Source organism: Petromyzon marinus, chromosome 22, assembly GCF_048934315.1.
Source record: "Petromyzon marinus isolate PM22_M1 ecotype Great Lakes invasive population chromosome 22, UKy_Petmar_22M1.pri1.0, whole genome shotgun sequence".
NCBI classification, from domain to species: Eukaryota; Metazoa; Chordata; class Hyperoartia; order Petromyzontiformes; family Petromyzontidae; genus Petromyzon; species Petromyzon marinus.
Genome location: NC_133688.1, coordinates 18,802,892 through 18,819,180, shown reverse-complemented (window position 1 = coordinate 18,819,180; position 16,289 = coordinate 18,802,892). Strand labels below are relative to the sequence as shown.

Genomic DNA, 16,289 nt, shown 5'->3' with positions numbered 1-16,289 from the left:
ACGCTTCCGTAATACTGGCTGTGTCACATGAACTGGGTCGAGGATTGGCATTGTGTGTTGTTCTACGCGTCGAAAACCCTTTCAGACACAGTGGCTTAATGCGCGTGTCGGTGTTTATCCGTGCACCCTCACTTTCACCCTAAATACACGGCAATCACTCCTAATCCGGGATTTCTGAAACGCCAGTCTCTCCGGGACAAACCCCACCACCGACACCGCCGCTGCCACCACGAGGGCAGGTTTCAATATTTACTAACCATCGGGTGCGTGCAGCGTGCAACGTGATGGTCAATTTCTCGTTGCGCTTGTACAGAATTGATAAATGTGAAAAGTAGAACCCAAGAGGAATGTTGAGGTTTGAACGCTAAACCACAAATATTAATCAAAGTAATTTTTTCCCCTAAGTTGGTTGCATAGTTGGCTGCGTAGGTGACTGGTTTGTAATTGTTTATGCAGTAGGGTGGTTGTGTTGTTTAGTGGACGTGTAGTTATCTAGTTGTGGAGTTGGTTATGTAATTGTTTATGCAGTAGAGTGGTTGTTTTGCTTAGTGGACGTGTAGTTATCTAGTTGTGAAGTTTGTTGTGTAATTGGTTGCGCAGAAAGGTGGTTGTGTTGTTGGTCGTGTAGTTGAGTGCACGGTTGTGGTTGGATGGAATCCGAATATTAACCAATACCACATCTCTCTGCAATCATCATATCATCATCATCCCGACAGCCACAATAAAGTCCACTCACGTCCACTCATTGCGTGTAACAGGTGTGTATACATTGTGCTCCCAAATTAATCACACGCGGTGTTAGCCATCAATATATTCGCACGTGGGCAGATTACACATTCAGTCAAGGCTTTTTTTTACTGAGCCCACCACTGTAATCGAGAGGCGCGGTAATTATAAGAGTGGCGTTGTTCAATGATATTATAGACTCGTTAGGACGCGGGCTAAGAAGCCACGTTGTAGGGCATCGAGTGCTTGCGGGGGAGTGGTGTGACTCAAGAGAGAGACGTCCGCGATACCGTGCCCATCACGAATACTATTGCAATATCGCCGCATGTTTGCATTGCGAAGAGGGAGCGGTGGCGCAGCGGTGAGCGCACCCCATCGGTGGCGAGTGATATCTGAACCGTGCGTCTTGCTGACCAGCGTGGTGAAGTATGCCCCCATGACCGAAAAGGCATTAGGGAGGCATTTATCCAGCAGTGGATTGACAAAGGGCTGTAAAATGCTTATGATATTGGTGGGAGGGATGGTAATTGCATCCGTACATGTGGCAGGGTTGCGGTTTTTGGCGCTGGTGATGATGATGCTGCAGCTTCAGCTGATGGTGGTGGTCGTGATGGTAGTTCCCTTCACATACATCTGGGCCCCCCACAGTCTGGCAGACTGCCCCCCCTACCCCAACTGGATAGCAAAGTTTATGAACTGCAGTGGAGTCCATCATTAAAATGGATGTATCCATTGTAAAAAATGTGGCTTTGCAGTGCATTAAGCTCGCAGGCACACTTATGCAAGCTGTGGTGTGTGTGTGTGGGGAGCGGTGGCGCAGCGGTTAGCGCGCTGCGCTACGAACTTTCCCAGCGGGTATCGATTCTCGCTCAGGGCCAACAGCAGTGGCACTTATCTGAACCGGTTCTGGGCCTCCCCCTAGGTCGACGTGGCCTCTACTGAACATCAGTGAAAAAGAGCTGTGTAGCTCATCATCGGATTCCCCCCCAATGTCCTCAGTATAAATACATATTCTTATTCTGATTCTCAAATGAGTACCTTGTGCGGTGGGTAAATAGCGCCGCTGGGGAGACAAAGGCGGCCGGGCGTGGTGTTGGCCACCCACCCCCTCGTGTGCCCTCGCGGCCTTCATAGGTGTTCGCGAATAGCAGTTGCCCCCACTGTCTGTTTACAGGCAACACGGGGAGGATCTTTGTCTTTGTGCAGCTGCGTGTGGCGTGACTTCCAGTGTCCGACGCGGTGGAAGTCTCAGTCCTGAACTAAATATACACACGGCCGCATACCCGCACATCCCCCTATGCCTACTGTATGTCCATATCATAGCCAATTTTATAAACATAAACACAGCGCAAGCGTTGAGGACGGACATTGGCTTCGTGTTAATTATACCGGTGAAGGCCACGCTGGGGAGGTTGGTAGTGGCGTGGCGTGTTCGTCATGGGTCCTGGTGCAAGGGGTGAAATGAAGGCCGGGTGCTTGTGGGTCTGTGGATCTCTGTGTAAGTCTGTGGGTTTCTGTGCAAGTCTGTGGGTTTGTAAGTCTGTGGATCTCTGTGTAAGTCTGTGGATCTCTGTGTAAGTCTGTTGGTCTCTATGTAAGCTTGATAATCTCTGTGCAAGTCTGTGGGTCTCTATGTAAGTCTGTGGGTCTCTATGCATGTCTTTGGGTGCGTAAGTCTGTGGATCTCTGTGCAAGTCTGTGGGTCTCTATGTAAGCTTGATAATCTCTGTGCAAGTCTGTGGGTCTCTATGTAAGTATGTAGGTTTATGTGTAAGTCTGTGGGTTTCTGTGGAAGTCTGTGGGTCTCTATGTAAGTATGTAGGTTCATGTGTGAGTCTGTGGGTTTCTGTGGAAGTCTGTGGGTCTCTATGTAAGTATGTAGGTTTATGTGTAAGTCTGTGGATCTCTGTGCAAGTCTGTGGGTCTCTATGTAAGCTTGATAATCTCTGTGCAAGTCTGTGGGTCTCTATGTAAGCTTGATAATCTCTGTGCAAATCTGTGGGTCTCTATGTAAGTATGTAGGTTTATGTGTAAGTCTGTGGATCTCTGTGCAAGTCTGTGGGTCTCTATGTAAGCTTGATAATCTCTGTGCAAGTCTGTGGGTCTCTATGTAAGTATGTAGGTTTATGTGTAAGTCTGTGGGTTTCTGTGGAAGTCCAGTGGTGAGGTGTCAGAGAGAGGCCGGATAGGGAATGACCCCGCCAGACGCGACCTGTCGATCATAAGTTTGTGAATATACCCATTTATACTGCTGGGTGGTGCAGGGTCTGGATTTAAGTACTTGAGTTCGATTCCCGCTTACGACCAATAACAGTGGCGGATATTTGAACCTTTCCTGGACATCCCCTAGGTCGACATAGCCTCACATGAGTGAGTGGTGCTGCGTGTAAACATTGCCACTGGGGAGCCAAAGGCGGCCGGTCGTGGTGTTGGCCACCGGCCTTCATAGGTGCTCGCTGATAACACTTGCCTCAACAGTCTGTTTGAGGCTACACGGGGCATCTTTATCTTTGTTGGCTGGGCGGTGGAGAGGCGCGTCACTCTGTGTGTACACGGCTCCTCGTGTCTGCTCCGCTGCCTCTGCGCTGCTCGCCGTGTTATCTCAGCTCTTGACGCCGCACGTAGCGTAGCGGCCTGGACACACACACACACGGCCTGGACACACACACACGGCCTCAACATACACACACACGGCCTCAACACACACACACGGCCTCAACACACACACACACGGCCTCAAAACACACACACGGCCTCAACACACACACACACACACGGCCTGGACACACACACACACACGGCCTGGACACACACACACACGGCCTCAACACACACACGGCCTCAACATACACACACACGGCCTCAACACACACACACGGCCTCAACACACACACACGGCCTCAACATACACACACACACAGCCTCAACATACACACACACGGCCTCAACATACACACACACGGCCTCAACACATACACACACACGGCCTGGACACACACACACACGGCCTCAACACACACACACACGGCCTGGACACACACACACACGGCCTCAACACACACACACACACGGCCTCAACATACACACACACGGCCTCAACACACACACACGGCCTCAACATACACACACGGCCTCAACATACACACACACGGCCTCAACACACACACACACGGCCTCAACATACACACACACGGCCTCAACACACACACACACGGCCTCAACACATACACACACACGGCCTCAACACACACACACACACACACGGCCTCAACATACACACACACGGCCTCAACACACACACACACGGCCTCAACACACACACACGGCCTCAACATACACACACACGGCCTCAACACACACACACACGGCCTCAACACACACACACACACGGCCTCAACACACACACACACGGCCTCAACATACACACACACACGGCGTCAACACACACACGGCCTCAACACACACACGGCCTCAACATACACACACACGGCCTCAACACACACACATGGCCTCAACACACACACACATGGCCTCAACACACACACACACGGCCTCAACACACACACACACACGGCCTCAACACACACACACACACGGCCTCAACATACACACACACGGCCTCAACACACACACACACGGCCTCAACACACACACACACACGGCCTCAACACACACACACACGGCCTCAACACACACACACACACACGGCCTCAACACACACACACGGCCTGGACACACACACACACGGCCTCAACATACACACACACGGCCTCAACACACACACACACGGCCTCAACACACACACACACACGGCCTCAACACACACACACACGGCCTCAACACACACACACACACGGCCTCAACACACACACACACGGCCTCAACATACACACACACACGGCCTCAACACACACACACACACGGCCTCAACATACACACACACACGGCCTCAACACACACACACACACGGCCTCAACACACACACACACACGGCCTCAACATACACACGCACGGCCTGGACACACACACACACGGCCTCAACACACACACACACGGCCTCAACACACACACACACGGCCTCAACACACACACACGGCCTCAACATACACAAACACACGACCTCAACACACACACATGGCCTCAACATACACACACACGGCCTCAACACACACACACACGGCCTGGACACACACACACTTGTTGCGCAACCACCACCACTAACAACCACCACCACGACCACCACTAGCAATGCAACGACGAGAAACACAACCACGAGCCATAACCACGAGCGACACAACCACCACCATAAAATCACGAGGCAACAAGAAAAAACGGCACTGCAACTACCAACCAATCACAACCACCACCTCCAAAAACAATGGGATGTGCCAACAACGCAACTTGTTTCAAACGCGTCTCGTCAAGATGTTGGAAGACCAGAACTGCGCGCGGTCACTCTAGAAAAAAAAGTTTATAGCGGCGTGTGAGGCTAATACGACGAACAGGGCAGACTTAATGAAACCCGCTATATCCCAATGCGGGGTAATGGGTCCAAGTTGACAGTGAAACCCAGTAGGCAAATTTTGACATAAAACTTTCGTGACTGCAGGAATTCATATTCTTGGTTCTTTCGCTAAAGTCACGTAGATAGAAAATAAAACTAATCAAATTAAAAACAAAAAAATAAATAAATTGAAAATAAAAAAATAAAAAACCCGGTGGGTGTTTTATTTTTTACTTTTTATTTTTATTATTTTTATTCCCAGTAGGCAAGTTACTCGGGCAAGCTATAGGTGGACTGGTAGTAAGTCAGTAGTAGGTCAGGCAGGAGAAGGGGCAGTGGATGCGGGAGGTGCGGGCGTTAGGGGAGGGGGGGTGGAGAGGGTGGGGGGGGGGCTGCCCCCCCACTTGCCTGGGTCGTGGGACTCACAGGTCTGTGTCCCAGCGAACAGCTGTCTTTGCCGGCCGCTCTGTCGTGGCGGGGCAAGTGGCGACTGGAGTGGGTCTTCTATCGACCCAGGGAGTACAGCGGCTCACGCTACGCTCTTCTCCGCAAGAGAGCCCGAGAGAGAGAGAGAGTGTGTGTGTGTTACAGGGTGGAGAGAGAGGAGGGGGGATGGGGGGGGTCCAGGGGGTGGGGGTAGAGATGTACAGAGGCTGAGGAATATGGGGAAAAAGGGGTTTGAGAGTCACGTGGATTAATGTGCGGTGCAGATGTATGCACCGCACTGAAGTTGGTGGCGATCATTTCTCTCTCGAGAGAGAGAGAGTAGGAAGCAATTGTAGCTGTGCGCACTCACACCTCGACTGAAAACTCATTTCTTCAGAACTGCTTTTTGTGTCAAGTTTGTTGGCGACCTCCGATGAGCACGGTTGGCTACGTACGATGCGAAAAAAGTTCAACATAGTGCATTATTATAATCGTAGGGGGAGCGGTGATGCAGTTGTTTAACGTATTGCGATCTAAATTCGGCTAGCCAAGGTTCCATTCCCGGCTACAGCTAACAAAGGGGACATCCAGTGAGTAGGTAAGCAAAGATCTGTCAAAACGTGAACCCCCCCCCCTCCCTGTATGCACGCGGACTTTTTACACCCCGCCTGCGTACGATTGACGCACCCCCTCCCCCCCCCCCCCCGCATCCTATAGAACGGCCGATATTTAATCCACGCAGAAACGATCAAAGATTAATAATATTAACGTGTTTAAGCGAACACGTTAATATTAAATAATTAAGTTGCGTACCTTGGCCACTGATTTTGCTGAGATGCGTGATGGCAGCAGTCAGGGGCACGGTGGCACACGAGTGACACCTCTCCCACAGTCCCACTTCTCCTGCTAGTACTTGTTGTCTGACAGCTGAAGATTGTCAGTAGACCCCCCCCCCCCATACGCAAGCGTACGCATTTGGGTTAACCTCCCCTCTCCCCTCCATGCGTACGGACTCAATGGGTGGCCCCTAACCCGCTCCCCCCAAACCGCCTATCATCAACCCACACTGACCAGCGTGGTGAAGTATGGTCAATCAAGCCCCCTCCCCCTCCCCCCCGATGACCGACACAACCCCCGTAGCTGATTATGGCCAATTGGTAATTTATAACATCACAGAGTGCGCGTGAAGTGTCCGCGAACCGGACTCAGCGCGTGAGGTTCTATCAGTTTCATATCGAAAATACAAATTGCTAACGACCGTATTCTCACGATTTTAAACGCACCCCCCCCCCAGCCAGCCAGCCAGCCCTGTATTTTAAAGCAAATGTTGGGGTGCGTTTTAAAAATCCCGTAATTGTGTGTACGTGTGTGTACGTGTGTGAGACCAGATTTGCATAGCTTTATTGACACCTGGTACAATTAGGGGTGCGTATTACTTACAGGTGCGTCCTATAATGTCAGAAGAATAGGTAAACAAAGGTCGACAATAAAAGACTCGCATCATAAGGGGCACAGAAGTTAATAATTATAACATTTGTACCATAAATAAAAAAAATCGTTCTTACACAACAAGTCAGTGCTATGAATACATTATAAATGTACCTATTTAATATTCGAAAATAATAAGCCCCCCATTGATATTGTAAATTAAAAAGAAATAGGCATATGTTAGGTGTATTAGAGGTGTTAAACAACCTTTGGCGTTTCAACTTACTCAGCCTCATGCTGTTGGCTTAATGTCAAAATAGCGACGCATAACGCTCATGCTTTCGTTTTCTGACAGAGGAGTTAACACTCAAAGAGGCATTTTCAAAAGTAACTGTAAACTGTTGACAGGTGTGTGTAGTAAATTGTGTTAAAAAGCGTTTTTTTTTACACCGTATTTATAGATCTCTGTTTGTTGCGTTCACGTGTATGCAATTTGCATGTGGGGAGGCGGTGGCGCAGTGGTTAACGCACGGCGTTACAATTCCACGGACCTACTCACAACCAATAACAGTGGCGAATGTTGGAACCGACCCTGGGCCTCCCCTAGGTCGACTCAGCCTTTAATTAGTACCTGATATTAGTAAAATAATTTCAGCACCCCCCCCTCCCCTCGTGCGCCGTGCCGGGCTTCATTAAGTGCTCGCGAACAGCACTTGCCCCAACAGTTTGGTAAAAGGCTATACGGGGGATCTTTGGCTTTGTATGCAGGCCAGTATAAAGGGGATCGGTTAATAGCACTTGCCACATGCAGTCTGCATGGCTATACAGAAGTGGAAACGTCTTTTGATACGGAGTGTAATGAATATGCATGCGACATGTCGCGTATTATGCAATACTCTGTGTCGGCTTTGATCGTATGGGTTTATTGCAGTTGTGATGAAGGCCCATCGTGCAGAGAGACGACACTTACCAATACCATCTGTTCAAGCAGCAGTATGTGTTTATTAGTACTGCTGATGGGCTCCAGAAATGTAAAAATTGGTCCGTAACTTTTTGCTTAACAAATATTGCTGCTGGTTAACACGAAGTGTGGAAGGCCGCTAATTACACGGACGAACATCCGTTTAATTTGTTTTGCTGATAAATGTAAGGCATATTTATTTATTTAAGCTAATAAAGTTACGTTTTATAATATGTATACAATTGCAGTGTATAAAATTCGAATGAGTGGTTTTAACATTCAAATGCACGCTGGCAATGCCTACACAGTCATAAAACATATACTGTATAGACTGTAGTGAAAGCGAGTGTAATTATCGCGACAGATGCACAAATGTTAGACTTGTACACACTGCAGTATATAAACTCTATAGACTGCACATTCGCTGCTATATATATTTTGCAACGATACAAACTGTATTATATACTGTCAAACTGGTGTGTACGCATTCTCCACAGTATCCTATGTCGGTCAGATGCGTGTATGTATATACACACACACGGTTAAGTACACATTTTCTATGCGGTTACATTCATGCGTAAATACATAGGCAATATGTACTGCAGTGTATTTTATCGAAGTGGGGATGACATAAATTGAAATTAAAATTGTTCTCTATCAGTCTATGAACAAAAATAACCCCCAACAAGTGAACAACACCGCCTTTAAAACGTATAAAATATTCGACGTTTCGGGCAACAGCCCTTCTTCAAAGCACTTAAAAAGCAGCCTTTGAGCTCTCCTGACCACTGTTTTCCCAGCATCGTTTTATTAAGCAGGTAGATCCTCCGGGCAGGTTTTAACTTTTCTAAATATGATAATAATCCACAATATGCTAACGTTAACATGCACATACTGTCATACATGTGTACGCGTGTTTACATTCATACGCGTTTAATAATAATACAATACAAACATTTACGGCCTCTTTTTGAATCCACTGTTGGATAAGGACGTCCGCGCAACATTGTCGGTTAAAAGTTGTTGTTGCATTTGACCATACTTCACCGCGCTGGTCAATGGCGGTTGGCGAAGCTTACATTTCTTTGCATTTGTCAAAACAAGCGCATACACACGCGTGTGTGTGTACACTATATACGTCGCTCTGTAGTTTACGTGTATACACAGTATATATGCGTATATGTTCATAATGATGTAGTATACATACAGTATATGTATACTGTAATATATATTGTAGTTCACCAATCACCACATCGGCACCTGATCTCGGGATGCAGATTCTTAATCTCTGCGTTCGCAAAGTCGAGGCCATGCGGCCTCACCACGAGACTCCAGCATCTCACCGTGCGCGGGGCAGTTTCAAAGCTCGCCTTAAACTAAAAGTTGTAACACGCTTCCGTGCATCAACCTCTTTTCAGCTCCTTTGCGCAAACGGCTCTCAGCAATCGATTGTATTATTTCGTCCATTTTTGTAGTTTCTAAGTTGCACGAGATTGTTCCGTTGCGCCGGGCGCGTTAAGTCCGGCGCCTTGAGATCCTCGTTTAATGTCGCGAGTCATACATCGAGACATCGTTCGGTGTGGATGATTATACGGTGTGGATGGAGGGGGTGGCGGCTCCATCCAGCAGTGGATTGACCAGGGAGAAAAGTCTCCGTTGCTTTCGCGTGGATGCGATTCGGCCTCGCGCGCAGCGGTGGATCAAAAAAAATAAACAGAGAATTACTTACGCCACCTTTCCAATCGTATTTGTCCCTCTGCGTACGAAGAACATACATGTAACGTCGTTTTGTTTAGACATTCCGTCATCGAACGGCTGCACGGTATTTCGGATTGACATATAATGTGTACTTTATTTCACCTTTATTCAACCAGATAAAGAAACCTCGAGGTAAAAAAAAACCTCTTTTGCGAGGGGGGGGGCTTGGCAAGAAGTCAGCAAAAAATAAATCACCACACACACAATACTAAATAGTACAATTACAATATTAAGCAATAAAAGCAAGTCCAATGGTAAATGCCATTTTCTTCTATCAGAGCTTTGTAATCAGACGGCGATCGCCTCTTCTCCACTTTTAAAATCATTCATTCCAGGACCGAGGGGCATGATAGGAAATTTTTCTGTTCCCCATTTTCGTCGTTGCCCTAGGAACTGTTCAAGAGAGCACTTACTGAGAACGAAGGCTGTATGGTTGTGATGTATATATATTTTTCAGCAGCCATTGCTTGTTTTAATACAAGGAAGAATTGTTAAACCGGTCTCGACTATTACTTGTCTCATCATCAGTGCCAAGCCAGGCCTGCTGCTTGAACGCATGCTGGTTGAACTGGCCCGATGTTCTGAAGGCAAAAGGAGGACGCTCTTCTCGGCTCGAAACGGGACCTAACCTGGTTCAACGCAAAACAAACACAAAAAAACTGTAACGCAATAACGGCAAGGATCAGGCGTTCCGTCTGCCTATTTGATCACTTCACCGCGGACGCTCAATGATCATTATGTCTCTCTTGGTTACCGATTCTAATGACTCATCCCCCCCTCCCTCCACTTAATTGTTATTTATATACCCACGTTTCCCAACAGCACCCACCCACCCTGCTCAATGCATTGTTAAAGGCTTTGGCCAGGGTGCCACAGAATAAAATAGTGTCTACGCGACACGTATATCACGAGCTCACACATTGTCTCCATTGTGTCGTGACCAAATATATGGGCTCGCGGTTTGCATTCAGCCACCACAGAATAGAGACCCCGCGAGTGCGATCCACTCTCTACTGCTGCCCTAGATCGGCACATTCTCTCTCTCTCTCCGTCAGTTTCAGTCGGCCGTGCGTGCGCGTGTGTCAGTCCCCCGAGGTCGACTCAGCCTCAAATGGGTACCTCTGGTCGCGATGTGTAAAACGTCGCCACTGGGGAGACAAAGGCGGCCTGCGCTGTGCGTGGTGCTGGCCACCCAACCACCCTCGTGTGCGGCGCAGGCTTTCGTCGGTGCTACTCGCTAACGGCACTTGTCCCAACAGTCTGTTAAGGGCTATATGGGGGGGGATCTTTGTTTTTGTTCGAGCCGCGGCCACGCCGCCTCTCTTGTGTGGCGGGCAGGCCTTAACACGTACTCGCAAACAGCACTTGCCCCAACAGTCGGTGTAGGCCACACGGGGGACCTTTGTATTTATAAATATACACGCGTACTACCAATCATTACCCCTCTAGTAGTCTAGTATACGAAAGGAAATCGAAAGTAATCATTACAATCAGCCATGATCAACTCACTGCTGGAATGAAGGATTCCGCACGCCGTTATTGGTCGTGGGAGGTGTTGTTTGGCCATACTTCACTTTGCTGGTCAAGGGGGTGGGCCGGTGGGGGAGTGTTTCATCACCGGTTCTCACTATCTCTCCCCACTGATGGAAACTGAGGTCTATAACGCAGTCCGCTAACCGCTGCGCCACCGCTCCCTCCGTTCAACACGTAGGCGCATGGGATCTTTTTCGTGAATGTTTCCCCACCCACGGGGGTTGTCGCACTGCGTAATGCGATGCACCTCTCTTGACCGACGTTCGAGTCGCGGCTAACATCGGCTCGCGGGTGAAGTCTAAACCGGTGCCTGGGGTTTACCGTTACCCTTCGCCCGCCTGCATCGAGCAGCCGTGGTGAAGTATGGTCAAACAACCCCTAGGAATGACACGGCGTCGGGAGAGGCCTTAATCCAGTAGTGTGTTGATGGAGGGCTTGACATCTGTGAAAAAAGAGCTTTATAGCTCATCGGATTCTTGCAGATTGAATGCATATTCTGCTTCTGAATGATTGCGCACTTTGTTTAATTATTTTAAATGTTGCGAAAATCCACAACTTTTCGGGACGTTTCACATTTTAATCTAGTACACGGTTGCCAAGAGAATCTGCACGATTGTTAAGCGTGAAGGAATGAAATTATCCGTACGCGATAGTTGTATAGTTGTGCGTAATAAAGTAAAACAATGTAACGGAATGCTTCCTTGGTGGAGCGGCGAGCCCACTCGGCTTACAAGCCAGAGTTTGAATCTTGACTTTTAAAGCTTTCGTGACTGCAGGAATTAATATTCTTTGGGTCTTTTTTTCTTTGAACTAACCTCCGTGATTTTACCGATTTCTACCGAACTACCCAGAGAATATGAAAGCCAGAGAGTTCGCCTCCGTCTACCCACGGCGGTATGAATGGGCGTAACAAATAGAGAGTGGGCACCTCCCACCTCGTCCAAGACATCTGGTGAGCGTGGCAAATTCGGCCAAGATACTGCAGCTCTAGAGACGCTCCCTGGAGTGCTCTCTCGTATGGAGGTCCGTCCATCAACAGTGTCATGAGCAAGCATCTGCAGGGCTGCACATTCATTTATACACCCTTGGATACCAACACATTAATACAAAACTAGAAACTATTTATTTTACCAGGTAAGGCCCACTGAGCTATGTAGCTCTTTTTCAGATGTGACCTGGCTATCACAAATGACAGCTCAACGAAGTGGCTTATCACGTGGACATTTATAGCAGCCAAATACTCTAAAGGCACGTTTATAAATGAGGAGGAAAAACTGGAGAAAAATCATACGCTACCACGAGGAGAGAGAACAGGGTTGGGATCAAATCCATGACCTCCTGTTTACAAGACGAGGTAGTTAACATCTCCTAGCCACCGTGGCGCCCCACGGTGGCTAGGAGATGTTCGTGTGGATATACGAACCTGCGATGTGGATTATTTACATCGCAGGATGGTGGGGAGGCTCTCATCCAGCAGTGGATTGATCACGGCTGATAACGATTGATCACGGCTGATAACGATGATGTGGAGTCACGGAGAATACCCATAACGCTGCCCACTAGAAAGAACCACTCGTCCGAGGCTCTATTAACCCTTATAACGGTTTGTTTTCACTTACTTAGATCGCGTCAATATAAATGTCTCATAAATCCATCACCACCCGACACAGCCAATTAGTAAGGTTTGTCACGTAAATAAAACGTGCCAATTATTTACGACTTCAGCACGCACCGGTGTGTTGGAGAGTACAGCCACAAAATGTACAATCTGAGTACGACGTTTCGCTAGTAATTACATCCGGCTTCATCAGGCAATTTGCCAGAATTGTGCCCAGTGAAGGTCCTCCATCACAAATGCGGCTGCTGCTGCGTCTCCTCCTCCCCGCCGCGCGAGTGTTTGCCGAGCAAACACGCCGGCGGACAGGTTGATAAGCCAACACTTGGCATTTTCCCCGCAGTGTCAGTTCTTCCACCAGGGAAAGTTGACACGTGTTACTGGCTGCCTCCACCCCACACACCTCCCCCCCCCCCGTAACTTCCTCCCAATCAACCGAATCTCCGACGAAAAGTTCAATACGTGCATAGTGACTTGTTTACACGGTGCCGAGGCACCTCCTTTTAACAGCTAAATTGTGCACACCACTGCTGGCGGAAGGTCCTCCGGCTAGAGGGACAGAGTTCTAGAGAAGCCCTCTCGAGGGGACAGTTGGTCAGCGCTCCCACGCTGACCAACAGACATCTTAGAGAGGGAGTGGGAGTACTCAAATAAAGTACACCCAACAACTCGTGACTTACCGACTCACTGGTATCACTGTTTACGCCGATGGACACATCAAACCGGCGATCTCTGGATTGTAAGTCCAGGCGTGGTCACTAATACTCCACCGCGGCAGCTTGTGGTACATAGCTAGACAAGGTGGTGGTGGTGTGGTGGTGCATCGCGCTGTGAACCCGGCGGGCAATCAGAGTTCGGTTTATATTGAGTATTTGCCTTCGATAAATGTCCACGCAATGACGAGCCACTTCGTTGAGCTATCATTTTGCGACAGCCAAGGTCGCTTTTGAAAAGAGCTACGCAGCTCAGTGGGGGGCGGGGGGGGGGCTTACACCTGGTTAAAATAATAAACATCTCTCGTTTATTGTTTAGGTTCCTGGCCACGGCCCAGATAAGTGGCGAGCGATATTCCAACGGGTTGTTTGGCCTCACCGTAGCCAACCCGTACCGACGTGAAGTATGGTCAACCAGCGCCGTCGGGGAGGTAGGCACATGCGGATACACGAAGCGTTTTTGCCCTCAGCCGCCCCTGATGAGGTTAATGGCAGGTCACCGAGGCACGCGTTGATTATTTAAACGTGCTTACCACGTGGAGGAGGAGGAGGGGGTGGGAGGGGGTGTGCAAATCGTCACACGGTTGTTTGCGGTCAGAGTTATTCTTTTACAAAAAATGCCCACGCTATCTCGGAGTCCCAAAAACCCGTGCGGTTAGGCACTTCCCATATTTACCAAGTTTCGGTTGATACGCTGAAACTAGATGGGAGGGTTGCTGGGGAATTGGGGGGGGGGGGGCTCTGATGGGAGATAGGCGGGGGGGTTACTCGAGAGAGAGAGAAAGGGGGTTGGGGTTTGGGCCGGTGAGTGATGGTAATGTGAGAAATATCACCACAATTAAACCGTCTAGTCCCTCCCGCCACCCCTCCCCGACTGTCTCCCCTTCCTCTGATCTTCTCCCTCCGTGACAGATCCCACGGGATTAGTCTTCACCACCAACTCGCACCTTCGTAGAGCCTCTTCGTCGAAGCCATGGCCCCTGCAGAAGTGTAGTCGTTCACGCATATGACGAAGGAGGCGTCATCGCGGCCACTCCACGCTGCTACTCCTCAACCACCTCGATGCAAAAATTGTCGCTGATGCTCTCCGGCAATATCGGCCATACAAAATAAGTTAGTCACGATCATCGTCGTCATCGTGATTATGATCACCGTCATCATCAACCCTCCCGCACCGCTCTTCTGCACGTTACCTTGTATGTGGCCATTCCGCAGGAATCTAGGACGCTAAGCAGAGCCTGGTTAGTATTCAGCACTACTCGGATTGGATACTGCCTGAAAGTTGGCAGGCATTTGTAGCCTTGAGTAGCGAGGCAGTCAGGCGACTGCAGTGCAACACATGATATTGAATCTATTTGGGCAGAGAATTGAGTGTTTATGCTGTTCTATAAGTGTTCTGGGTTTTCCCAGGGTAGTCCGGATTATTTCCCACTCCAAGCCAAACTCTCATTGAATGGAACTGGCCAACACATCTCAATTTAGCACAGGACCCTCCTGACATAAACAAAAAAAGTCCGGAAACTCCGTAAGACCTTTCTAAGGATCAAATATAGGCACGTGGCATGTGTTGAATATGTAAATGATGTTCCTGTGAAATCTGCAAACTATGCCACGAGTGAGTGAGTCAGGCCCAGATTTTGTGAGACTTGTGAGTCTGAGTAAGCGTTGATTTTATTATTATAACTATGGTTAGGCTATCAGGGTAGCAGCGGTTTGGTGGTTTATCTGTTGCGCTGCACTATGAACCCAGCCACCTGAGTTCAATTCCCAGCCGAGGTTGCCATCAGTGTCGCATGACATCTGAACCGATCCTACTCTCGCCCCCTTAAGCAACCCGCACCGACCAGCGTGGCGAAGTATGGTCAAAACAACCCCCATCACCGACGCAGCGTAGCCAGCCATTCATCCAGCAGTGGATTAACAAAGGAGAGCGTAAATTATGGTCACGTGTTTTTTTTACACGTGCTCAACTTTGAGAATATTTCTCAACACTACATGGGCATGTCGACACGTGCGCGTGCGTGTTTGTCTTTGTGGTGTAGAGACGTGCAAGCGCACCTAGCCTGTCACGAGAGCCTTGGACTTGGGAGTGTGTGTGTCTATGTGTATATGTGTATATGTACGCGCGTGTGAGTGTGTCAGTCTGAAATGAGTACCTTGGGGGAGACAAAGGCGGCCGGCCACTCCCACCGCCCTCGAGCGCAATCGCCCGGGACTCAGCAGGCCCTCGCCAACCGCGGCACTTGCCCCGACAGTCTAATAATGCAGTCCACCTGGGGGATCTTCGCCTCTGTCTTTGCGTGCGCGCCCCACGCAGGCGAAGGGCACAAGGTGCGGGAATTCCCCTACGAGGAGGAGCTGGACGAGCTGTGCCCGGTGTGCGGGGACAAAGTGTCGGGGTACCACTACGGCCTGCTCACCTGCGAGAGCTGCAAGGTGCGCCCACACACCTGGACACCTGTGTGGGTCTCTACAGGGCAGTCCGTCCACCTGTACACGCTGACACAGCACACCTACAGCCTGCACGACACACACCTGGACACCTGTGTGGGTCTCTACAGGGCAGCCAGTCTACCTGTACACACTGACACAGCACACCTACAGCCTGCACGACACACACCTGGA

At 49.3% G+C, this 16,289-nt stretch overlaps 1 protein-coding gene across 5 annotated transcripts in view; it reads left to right on the top strand.

The window, feature by feature from the left end:
- The window catches only part of LOC116944875 (steroidogenic factor 1-like), a 91,631-nt gene that overhangs the window by 23,982 nt on the left and 51,360 nt on the right, over positions 1-16,289 (top strand). For all 5 annotated transcript variants that reach the window (XM_076068811.1, XM_076068810.1, XM_076068813.1 and 2 more), the window contains one exon: positions 15,982-16,100. In XM_076068811.1, coding sequence (XP_075924926.1) covers positions 15,982-16,100 — 119 coding nt within the window. The remainder of the gene's footprint in view (positions 1-15,981; positions 16,101-16,289) is intronic.